Source organism: Poecilia mexicana, unplaced genomic scaffold (genome assembly GCF_051168715.1).
Source record: "Poecilia mexicana isolate PSO_F unplaced genomic scaffold, ASM5116871v1 scaffold_1, whole genome shotgun sequence".
NCBI lineage: Eukaryota > Metazoa > Chordata > Actinopteri > Cyprinodontiformes > Poeciliidae > Poecilia > Poecilia mexicana.
In genome coordinates this window covers 3,077,305-3,089,098 of record NW_028263370.1, presented here as the reverse complement: position 1 = coordinate 3,089,098, position 11,794 = coordinate 3,077,305, and the positions used below count along the sequence as shown (strand labels likewise).

Sequence of the window (11,794 nt, the reverse complement as noted above, 5' to 3'; positions counted from 1 at the left end):
TTGCAGGAGTTAAAAAAATTATTAAAATTGACAGATTTTGGATTTCTGGCTCAACGAAACAGCGCAAAAACGTCTCGCACACCAATCCCTTCATGGACGGCACTTTGTCATGACATTCCCTGTGTCCTTCTTTATCCCCGCATGTAGAGGGTTGGAGATTACTCCTCTCTTAACAGACTTAATTGAATCATGTCTTCCAGGGCATTATGCAACGCTCTCTACTGGGATGGTCACATGGCCAAAGGCTCACCTGTGTTTAGAGCGACCATCTGCTCTTTCTCAACCGAGATGCCCGTTTTCTGCAGCGTGCCTCCCGTCTTCATCTCCATTTCAGAGCAGTTCTTAATAACACGGCAATTCATCGTTTGTCAGCAAAAATCCCCCCCAGTTTAGAAGGGACTGAGAAGCAGAAGAAGTAGGAGCACGAAGGCGGGAAATAACACCAAGATGAAATAACACCAAGATGTGCAAACGAAGTGATTAATGCCGGACAGGCTGTGAACTGCCATGCTTATGTACTGAGCTTACTTCCTCTTTTCTTCCTGGTGAGACAGGTGCAACAGCTAATCACACTGCCCCGTGTGTGTGTGTGTGGGCGAGCAGAGGTAAGCTGGGACTGCATCTCTCTCTCTTGCTCTGTTGACACCTCCGCAGATTCAGCGTGAAGCTGGGAGAGAGAGAGAGAGAGAGAGAGAGAGAGAGAAAGCAACTCAGACATGCAGACTGCACGAACAGAAAGATGAGGACAGAGGGAGTGAGAGAGAAAGGAGCGAAAGAGGCTGAAGATATATTTGACCGTGTGGGTGTGTGAAGTCTCGAGGCATGCATCATAATTGTGGCTTCTTCTTCTTCTTCCTCTTCTTCTCGGAGCAGCTGGACAAGTCACTACATCAGCAAGACGCCGGAGGTCTTTCAAAGTGTGCTGTCGTACTTTCAAGCAGTCAGAGCTGAAAGGAAAGGCAGCAACAAAATGGAAACCGTTTCGTTTCTGCTGCCTCGAGGACTTCATTAAGTGAGAATCTGAAAACACTCAAGAGAGACTTAAGTCATGTCAAATAATGATGTGCGGGAAATGATGATATATCTGCTCTGTGAGTGACCCAGAATTCAAGTCAAGAATTCATCTGAGGTGAGTTTTACTTCTTTGTATGAAATGTGGTCATTTTCATTTTACGCAACAATTTACATTTGAAACCATAAGAAAGCACTGATTTACAGGTTTTTTTTAGTTTTTTGGTACAAGCTTTCTGTATCAAGGTAGCAGTTAATTTAAAGGTGCATGTTAATGCTGTGGTAAGGGCTGGAGAATGCATTATATTCATTAAATCAATCCAAGTGTGAATAATTATTGTGTATGTGTGTGTGTGCGTGCAGAGTGTTGTGTTGTTCTGTGCTTTTAGGTACTGAACTCGACTCCTGAAAAGCCCAGTATGCAATGTAACCAGCCCACGCTGTTTCCCATTTCCATGGAAACTATTGCCCAGTGCTAAAACCTGTGCTATTCTGTGCAGTGTGTGTGTGTGTGTATGTGTGTGTGTTTGAACAGCATCACACAAGAGGCTTGTGGAATAAAAGCAGAAATTGCTGTTTTCGCCATTTTTCTCAGAATGAAGATGCGAGAGCAGCTGATGTGCTCGTGTAACGCCACGTGACGTAGAAATGAATGGATGAAATGACTTGTTGCTTATCTAACTCTAACTGTGTCTCTCTTTGCCCTGTTTTCCTTGTTTGTCGCCAAGATGGCCATCAGCCCTTTTGTCATCTGCCTCCTGACTTTGATCAGTTGCAGCTCGTCTCAGCCCACACCCCCACCTCCCCGAGGATGCAGCGTGGGCGTGGAAGCCCCCTACAGAGTGCTGTGCGACCTAGAGGCGGTGTGGGGCGTCGTCCTTGAGGCTGTGGCCTGCAGCGGCGGCCTCACCTCTTTGGTTCTTGCGGTGTTTCTCATCGTCAAGCTGCGCGGGGTTTCCGACCCGGCCAGGCGCTCCGGTCTCGGCCCTCTGCTCCTGCTCCTGGGGACCCTCCTCGGGATCTTCACCATCTCTCTGGCTTTCTTGGTGGGGAAGACCCAGGTGCTCTGCGTGGTGCGCAGGGCCTTTTGGGGACCCCTCTTTGCCCTCTGCTTCTCCTGCTTGCTAGTTCAAGGTGTGAGACTCAGGCGGCTGGTGGCTGGAAAGTCGAGCCCCACTGGGAGCACGCTGGCAGCGCTGGGACTGGCGTTGGCTTTGGTTCAGGGGATAATCTCTGCTGAATGGGTTCTGTTGACTGTCGTGAGAGAGGGTCACCCAGCATGCGAATATCCTCCCTTAGACTTTGCTCTGATGTGCAGCTACACTCTGGGCCTGCTCCTCATAGCCATGGGTCTCTCCCTCGGAGTGGTGCTCTGCGGAGGAGAGTTCGGAGAAGACGGAGGAGACGGCAGAGAAGAAGATACAGAAGGAGAGACTGAGAAGCGACGATGGAAGTGCAATGCCGTCTGGGTCTTCCTGTCCAGTTTGGCGTCCGCATTGCTTTGGGTGGCCTGGCTAGGGTTTTACCTTTACGGCAACCAGGCGTTGAGAGGGAGAGGGAGCAGGGAAAGAGGAGGAAACAAGGATGCAAAAGTGTTGGATGAGCCTGCGCTGGCTGTGGCCTTGGTGATCCAGGGCTGGATCCTGCTGCTGTTCCACGCCATCCCAGAGTCCTACCTGTGTCTCCAAAATCCAACGCAATCCGACACGCAAGATTTCTTCGACACCGGCCGCGCGTCGCCGGCTCCTCATTTCGGAGACGATCACCCCGCACATTCTCACCAGTCTTTTCAAGAAAATCAGGCCTTCTCAATGGAGGAGCACAGTGCAAGTAAGCCCGACGTGTGCTTGTGGTTCTGTTTGTTGTGTCAGTGGCCGATGGTCAGTTTCTCTATAAAATAGCAAGAGTAAGTAATTTTGAAAAGGTTTGACATTTTCAGACAATTATGTGATGAAAACTGCAGCATACGTAGATTTGACAATTGGATGGGGTCAACAGTTTTCCATGCAGAATGTGAAAACCATACGTTAGAAGCTAAGTGGATAAAATTAACTATATCCAGTTCAACACCTCTAACAATTATTGGTACAAAGTGGCTAAAAATAGACCTCACACAACAAGTGCAAAACAACACAAAGGACCTCTAAAAATAACACTCATCCTCACAGGGAGGAAGATGTTAACACCAAGTAGCATTTCCAACAGCGTGGTTCCCGCTAGCAATAAATACATGGAGCAGCAATTTAATCTACCAGCTGTTAATGGAGAATATCGAATTAAGTAGGAAAACAACATATGTCTTTACTTATTTTCAAGTTTGTGTTCAAAAAGCACAGCAGCAATCTTCATTAAACTATATTAATGTATTAATGAACCTAAAACATACGCCTGAAAAAATGTCTTTCTATTTCCACTTAACCGTTTCTATCATAAATTCAAAGAAGTGGGAGATTCTTGTGTATTTGTCACATTAGCATGTATTTAACATTAATTCTGCCTGATTACATTTCAATTCTGGATTAAAAAAAAAAAAAGAAAAAACAGCAGGAGCCTACTTTAGTCAAACATTTATTTTTATTAGTAATCACTCTAAGTTTTAAATGCTAATCATTAATGTAATTAAAAACACAAAGATAAAGATGCTATCACAAACTGCTTTATAAACTATATCTACAGCTAAGAGGGGGCGTTTTATGAGTAAGAAATTTGTTGATTTAATTCAGGTGTGTTTGATCACAAAAGTTAAATCGCCTGAGGACTGAAGTTTCACACGTCTGAGGTGGAAAAAGGTTCATGCGTGTGAAACGTCAGCTCTGGCGCTCGTGCTCAATACAATAATAAACAGGCTGTTTCATAAAAGTATATTTGTGAAGTCGATATAACTTATCTAATTTCATAAAGTTTAGATCATATGTGTGCCTTGTTTTTATCTTAAATTCAAGAAAATCAATAAAGCTGGCAGCCAAAGAAAAGTAGAGACTCCTCCTATGTCTTAACTTAGCAAGTCATTATGAATCATTAGCCATCAATAATGCAATAATCTTACTGCTGTGCCACCTAGTGGACAGAAAATGCTATTTTTATGTGTCAGTTCAACAATTGGGTAAAATCTTGAAAGGCAAACAACTTCAGTAAGTTCACAACTCTTTCAGGTGAAAAGCATGACCAAAGCCACAATGTTTTTTGAAGTTTCACATTTGGCAGAGATTTAGTTTTCTTTCCAAACCAAATTATGTAAAGTATAGCTTCACTAATGACAAATAATGAAACTATGCCTATAAAGCCACCTTCAGACATTTATCAAAAATCAATTGGGAATCTCTGAAGGAGCTTACTTTGGATCAGCTTGGATTGGATTGTGAAACAAACTGGCATCACTGTCAGGCCCTGTGTTGATTTATTGATTCTAGTTTTATTATTATTATAATTCTGTGCTCCTTAGCCTCTTTCTTTAATTACAGCAGCCTGGTGTCTGTTTTATGGCATATTGCTCCAGCATTCAGCCTCACAGTATTTAAACACATCTCCTGCTCTGATTCCTCCCATTATGACCCGTTGCTTCCCTGTTCATCTTGCTGAGGTTTTTTTTGTTCCTGACTTCTCAGTTTTTTGTTCTACCCTGGCTCCCTGTGTTCTCCTTAGTGGGTTTTTTGTTTTTGTTCCTAGTTCCTGTGTTTTATGTTCTACCCTGGCTGCCTATAAGTTTTTTTTTATCATTTTTTTTCATGAAATATTTATCACTTCACGTCTCTGCCTTACTGCATTTGGGTCCACCATCAACACACATCATGACAATCACTTATTTTACTAAACATCTACGAGCAAAGTTATAAATTGATGTGAAAGTCTCCTTCATGCATTCTTATAATACAACCCCTGGCAAAAAGTATGGAATCACCAGTCTTGGATGAGCAGTCATTCAGACATTTCATGCTGTAAAACAAACTCGGATCAAAAACATGATACAATATTAAGGTCATTCCAAAGTGCAACTTGTTGGCTTTCAGGAACACTCAAAGAAATGAAGAGAAAACATTGTGGAAGTCAGTGAATGATACTTTTATTGACCAAACACAGGGAAATAAATATGGAATCACTCAATTCTGAGGAAAAAAGTATGGAATCACTCAAATTGGAGGTAGAAAAAAGGACACACCCAGTCTATTTCCTTTCCCTAAATGGACACCTGCCCCAGATTAGATGTGCCCGTTAGTGTGCAGTTCAAAACACCTGCAGTCATGACACCTTGGAGGGCTGCTGGACGAAGTGGAGTGGCGAGAACCATGACTCCAACAAGAGAAATGTCCCTTGAAACAAAAGAGAGGATTGTGAAACTTCTTGAAGAAGGTAACCCTTCACGCATGGTTGCTAAAGATGTGGGCTGTTCACAGTCAGCTGTATCCAAGATATGGTCCAAACACAAACAGCATGGAATGGTTGTTAAAGCCAAGCGTACTGGTAGACCAAGAAAGACATTAAAGCGTCAAGACAAACAACTAAAGGTCATTTGTCTTGAAAACCAAAAAAGTACAACTAAACAGATGAAGCATAAATGGGAGGAAGCTGGAGTCAATGTATGTGACCGAACCGTAAGAAATCGCCTAAAGGAGGTGGGATTTCAATACAGGAAAGCTAAATGAAAACCAGCATTGACACCTAACCATAAAAGAACAAGATTCCGATGGGCTAAGGAGAGGCAATCATGGACTGTGGATGACTGGATGAAAGTTGTCTTCAGTGATGAGTCAAGAATCTGCATTGGACAAGGTGATGATGCTGGAACTTTTGTTTGGTGCCGTTCCAGTGAGATTTATGAAGAGGCCTGCCTGAAGAAAACAACCAAATTTCCACAGTCCTTGATGATATGGGGCTGCATGTCAGGCAAAGGCACTGGGGAGATGACTGTGGTTAATTCTTCTATCAATGCACAAGTTTACATTGACATTTTGGACAGTTTTCTCATCCCTTCAATTGAACAGATGTTTGGAGATGATGAAATGATTTTCCAAGATGACAATGCATCGTGCCATAGGGCAAAAACAGTGAAGGCATTCCTTGAAGAAAGACACATTCAGTCGATGTCATGGCCTGCAAATAGTCCAGATCTCAACCCAATAGAAAACCTGTGGTGGAGATTGAAAAAAATGTTCCACAAGAAGGCTCCAACCTGCAAAGCTGATCTGGCAACTGCTATCAAAGAGAGTAGGCACCAAATACTGTTTGTCCCTCATCAAGTCCATGCCTCAGAGACTAAAAGCTGTTATAAAAGCCAAAGATGGTGCAACTAAATACTAGTGATGTATTTTGAATGGTCTTTTGTTTATGTGTTTTTCATGATTCCATACTTTTTTCCTCAGAATTGAGTGATTCCATATTTATTTCCCTGTGTTTGGTCAATAAAAGTATCATTCACTGACTTCCACAATGTTTTCTCTTCATTTCTTTGAGTGTTCCTGAAAGCTAACAAGTTGCACTTTGGAATGACCTTAATATTGTGTCATGTTTTTGATCCGAGTTTGTTTTACAGCATGAAATGTCTGAATGACTGCTCATCCAACACTGGTGATTCCATACTTTTTGCCAGGGGTTGTATATTAATTGTAAATGTGTGAATACAGGTAACGTGGGATAAATAAATGGATTGTCTCCCAATCTGGTACATTTACATGATTTAGACGGCATTCAAGTTTTAAATAAGGGTGCAAAAAAAAAGCACATTTCAATCTGAGTCACATCAAGGTTTGAATATCTCCTTTGTCATGGCTTTGTGTAAATCAATCCGCCCATCTTGTGCAACTGCTTATTTTGCCAGGGTCATTGGGGAAGGGGGTATGGTTGGGGCTGCAAGGATAAGTACCTGCTGCACAAAACAAAAAACCCAATTACATCTCATGAAATGTCTGAATATCCACCAGCCTTCACAAGATGGAAATCTGTGAGTCATTCCTCTTCAACTAATCGCTACATTTTTCTGAACCCCGCTGCACACATCAGGAGTTGATCTTTGATAAGAAATAACGTAGACTGTGAAAAAATGTTGAGATGCAGGAAGCTGCTGGTATACGGTGTTTACGGTACGGTCGATATTAACGAATCAGGGACAAGGTACAACTAAGTGCCTGGTACAGTTAAAAGGTGATGCAGCATGTTTTAAAACAAAGAAATGTTTTACAGTCAGCAGAATCCTTTCGTTTTAAGTTGTTCAAAAGTTTGAAATCTCCTTAAAAAATAAGATATGTAAAACTGGAGTTTTACTTCCTTTCATTATTGATTAAGCTTCTTAAAATAAAATAAAAGATATCATACATAAAAGATATGTATGATATCATACAGTATCATATCTGTATGATATACATATCATACAGGTATGTATGATATCATGTCTGTATGATATGATATCATACAGATATCATATTTGTATGATATCAAAAGATATCTGTATGATATCTTTTAATATCATACAGATGTTATATCTGTACAAATTGTACATAATTTTCGTTTCTATCTTTGTGAAAACAGATCCCAAACTCAAGCCAGGTATGTTTTATGGTGCTGCTCCAACTCCGGTGAAAAGCGCTTTTCTTTTGTTACAGTAATGACATAAAATATCAACGTTGCCTTGGAGACCGCTGTGTCTGTGGGCTTTGCCAGAGAGCAGCCGTTCCAGACAGAGAGTGAATTGATATTGCAGAGAAACATACAAGACTTTAGAGAGGCTCCAAATTATCCACTGCAAAACGGATTCAGCAGCAACCATCTGTTTGTTTCCTCTCCGCCGTCTCTTCTCTCCTCTGCAAGCATTTCGGTTCTGCAGAATTTCTCATGAAGCCATCCTCACGCACAGTTATTCTTAACGTGGCACAGTGAGTCAGAAACAGGGGCTGAAATAATGGCTGTTTAGGCTGCATGCCATCCAGCAGGCAGTCGTTTTAAAAGTTGATACTGTGCTTTCTTTCTGATGTGCTTAAATGTAAAATGTCTGGAAAGTTCATTTGGGTGACACAGCTCAGATTCACGCGGCCGCTCTGAAGAACAAATGCAGACAAACCCAGGTCATAAAGGCAAAGTGAATCTTTGTGTTCACGTGATTCATCATTTTGACCAGTTTAACGATAAAATTAGCAAAGACTAATATGTTATGTTTTCTTTTTCGTTTGTTTGTTATGATCTTTTATTGGAAAAAGCGCACAGTAGCCACGGTAGCTATGCTAATGGTTATCTAGTTAAATGATGCGGTAACACTTTATTTGAAGGGGTGAGCATAAGACTGACATGAAGCTGTCATAAACACGACATAACACCTATCATGAACATAAAGAAGTCTTTATGAATGTTTATGACAGTTCTCATGAAGCGTCATTCGGTAAATAATGACCGAATGACGCTTCATGAGACGCTTCAAAAATAACAATGGTGTGTTTGAGGGGAGTTTAAAAACATAACATGCAGACTCTGCCACACTGGTAATTTTTTTGTGTGCATGTTTTGCATCGACTGCTCTTGCAGCTGTCCGAAGTGGAACGTACCACAGCAGCCATGGCAGCTTGCGCCCAGGCATCGCCTTCAGAGGCCATGTTTACCAACCCACTGAGATGGCTTTGGTCATGAACGGCGGCACGGTAAGTATCGGCAGGCACAAACACTCTACATCCCTTTAAATCTGTCCCTAAATATTCCCACATCTCTTGCAGATGCCCACAGCTCCCATTAACTACACTGGAAGGCGCCTATGGTAACACAAGACAGGGTTACAGTCAAGCCACTTTTGTGATGCCGAAGGGTTTCCCGTTACTTAAGAAGAAGAAGAAGAAGAAGTGTTTTAATGTGTTTGTGTTTCTGCACACATGTTTTAATATTATATTTAAAAGACAACTACAAATGGTATTTCAGACTAACTTTTTAGCTTATTTTACAGATCGATTTGACGGCACGACATTCAGACGAGGATGGAGCGTAGTGGCCATATTTACACAGAGGAATACATAAATATGAGGGAAATGATTTATCTGAACGAGAATTACTGAACTCGTAGAATCTGAACATGTGAAAGAAAGTCAACCTTAATGTGGTTGAAATTAACATCCTATCCAAGCACCTCGACACCAGTGCCATGGCAACTGGTTTCTGTTAATAAGTGAAGCTTAGTTCGATAAACTGAACTTTTGTCAAACTCAGCCTTTTAGGACTTTAATGTAAGTGACAAGCAGATGCCTACAAAGCTTGCTTAACCTCTGGGTTGTATTTCAGGGTTTTTCTCTTAGTGACCTTTGACTCGCCGGGACACTTTGGCACATTTTTATTTTAAAAACGTTGGATTATCAGGTGCTGTTAAGGGGTAAAGAAATGTCCCAACTCAGTAGTTAATGTCCCAACTCAGTAGTTATTCTGTAAGTGTTATGCTTTAAGGAAGCGTATAATAAAAGCCATTTGATAACTGCAATACCTAACCTGCACAGTCAGTCATCAGTACAGAGATCATGGTGGAGTTGTGAGATTAAAGATTGTTTGAGTTGCATGTGAAAGCACAATCTGGGGGAACAGTATTTTATCTAAATGTTTTTTGATGTTTTTTTTTTTAAGTATTTTTTATTTATACAAACATTTATATGTACTGTAAATATATACATATATATAAAAATATATAGCAAAGGGAGTTACTTGTTACAGTGGTTTTATAGTCAATTTATCATCATAGATAAAGAATTAATCAAATCATTCATGTCTATTTAAAACCAACACAAACTGGATGCTGCCTTATTAAGGAAAATGACACCAACTGCACATTTTCTCATAACTCCAGAGTATCTCATAAGCAAATGATCAAAACAAACCTAAAGAGCATGCTAGACTTTTTTTTTAATTGGCATATTTGGGGAATTTGTGGTCTGCAATTTTACTAAAAAAAAAAGAAGTGGTTACATTTCCTCCGTTTAATATTAAACGCTTAGAACAACCCCAAATACTCCACTGTGTTGTCCCTGGTAGTCATGCATGTATCCACGCTTCTTTATTTTGCTGTTATCACAAGTTACACCAGTCAAACTGGAGGACTCTTACATGCTAATCTTATTAATGGATCTCGATGAAATGTTTATATTATCAAGAAATTATTTGCAGCAGCTGCTCTAGTACAACACTGAAAATGACATGCCACATGCTTTCACTGTATGTTTTTTGGTGATTAGAAACTTTATGGCTTACAGCGAATGAAAACCCCCAAAAAAATCCAGTTTCAAAAATCGGAATATTGCATAAGACCAGTAAAAGAAGCATTTTAATATAAAAACATATAACCTACTGAAAGCCGCTGGACAGTTTGTCCTCTCGGTACTTGGCGTGAATCAGTGCGTCAGTACAACATGAGGAGACTGACCTGCAGTGAAGGAAGTCCTGCTTGCTTTAATGGAGTCACTTCGCTCTTTTGCATTGTTGGCTGTGGTGTCTCTTATCTTCATGTGTCAGTGCAGATAACTGGAAAGGTTCAATAAACAATTCAATATATGTTTATTCTTTATTTTAACTGCTGGGAAATACAAAGATAATGTTTATTCATCCAAAACTGTGAATTTCCAAAAAAAAATATATATATATATATATATATTGTATGTATGTTGCTTCTATTACAGTCTTATTGCTTTGATAGCTCTAGTTCGAAACAGCTTTTCAAACCGGTACTTCAGAACAACATTTTGTGTACGTATGAGTAAAGGTTTTTCAGCTTCGTCTCCAGAGCAACAGTGAATACAAGCTGGGACGGTATATCCAGTTAATGCATTGCGTATGCGACTGTGACCAGTCCTTTTTGCTGCAACTCCAATCAAAAATAAGTAAACTTGTCAATGGCTTTGTTTTTGTGTGCAGGTGAGTGCTTGTACATTGTACAATGAAAATAATGGGATCAATATGTAAAACTCTTGTCTAACCTGCTTTTTAACTTTTACTGTAAAGAAAGAATGCTTTTTCAGATGGGTTTATAAGAACAATACTGTCACTGTTTTCTGGCAGCGTTAAAATGAATGTTTGTAACGTGACTTGCACTAAGTGGCTATTACATCCTTTGCACAGTTTACTGTCTGGTTTCACTTTCTTCTCCTTAAGGATCTGTTGCTTTTAATATCAGGTGTCGACACTACAGCACTGATTTGATTTCCACAAATACAGAAAACCTCAGAAAAGGGGCTGCCATAAGAAATAAAAAAATTATTTGACAGTTTGCGCTCTGAAAATGACTAACCAGAAATCCTAACTGTATCGCTAATATAAATGTTTCAAAGTAATTGAAATATTTTTGTGAAACTAAGTTGATTTTTGCAATATCAACAGTCAGAAAAAAAGCTGCAGGCTCACTAGCTACTGTTTAGCCAACTTCAAAATCAACTGAAAGCACAATGATGGGTCTGTGAATATTGAGCCACATGACATAACACTTCAAATCTCACAAAATAGTCAAAAAAAAAAAGTCTTGCTGCCTGTGGGAGTGTTTTCAAATTAACCATTCAATACTGAGTGAGTCATTGCTGTGTAACTGCAGGGGCTGCTCAGGGCCGCAATTTAAAAATTGGACTGCAGCTGGTCCCTGTAAAGCGCCCTGAGCACCATTATATTTAGGGGTTTTTTTTCAGAGTCTGATTGACCCAAACATGTATTCCACAAACGAACATCATTTTCTGTAAGTAATAATCATTAAAATTACAAGAAACAAGAGACTTTAAGTATTTCATTGTATGTGCATTTGAACTATAATACACGAGGTTCAACTTTATGAAATTCGTATTAAGAAATA

At 40.2% G+C, this 11,794-nt stretch overlaps 1 protein-coding gene across 1 annotated transcript; it reads left to right on the top strand.

Annotated features, from left to right (window-relative positions):
* Positions 1-1,582: 1,582 nt before the first annotated feature.
* Positions 1,583-11,205, top strand: gprc5bb (G protein-coupled receptor, class C, group 5, member Bb). Its single transcript, XM_088006536.1, has 2 exons — positions 1,583-2,841; positions 8,518-11,205. Exons 1-2 carry the CDS (start codon positions 1,740-1,742, stop codon positions 8,667-8,669), a joined length of 1,254 nt encoding a protein of 417 aa, XP_087862662.1. The 5' UTR covers positions 1,583-1,739; the 3' UTR covers positions 8,670-11,205.
* The last annotated feature ends 589 nt before the right edge of the window (positions 11,206-11,794 follow it).

Bases quoted from the DNA above. Each gene is read 5' to 3' on its own strand.
- gprc5bb (XM_088006536.1), top strand. From the start codon at position 1,740: ATGGCCATCAGCCCTTTTGTCATCTGCCTCCTGACTTTGATCAGTTGC. The intron at 2,842-8,517 runs GTAAGCCCGACG...CTGCTCTTGCAG, and splicing joins AATGGAGGAGCACAGTGCAA to CTGTCCGAAGTGGAACGTAC.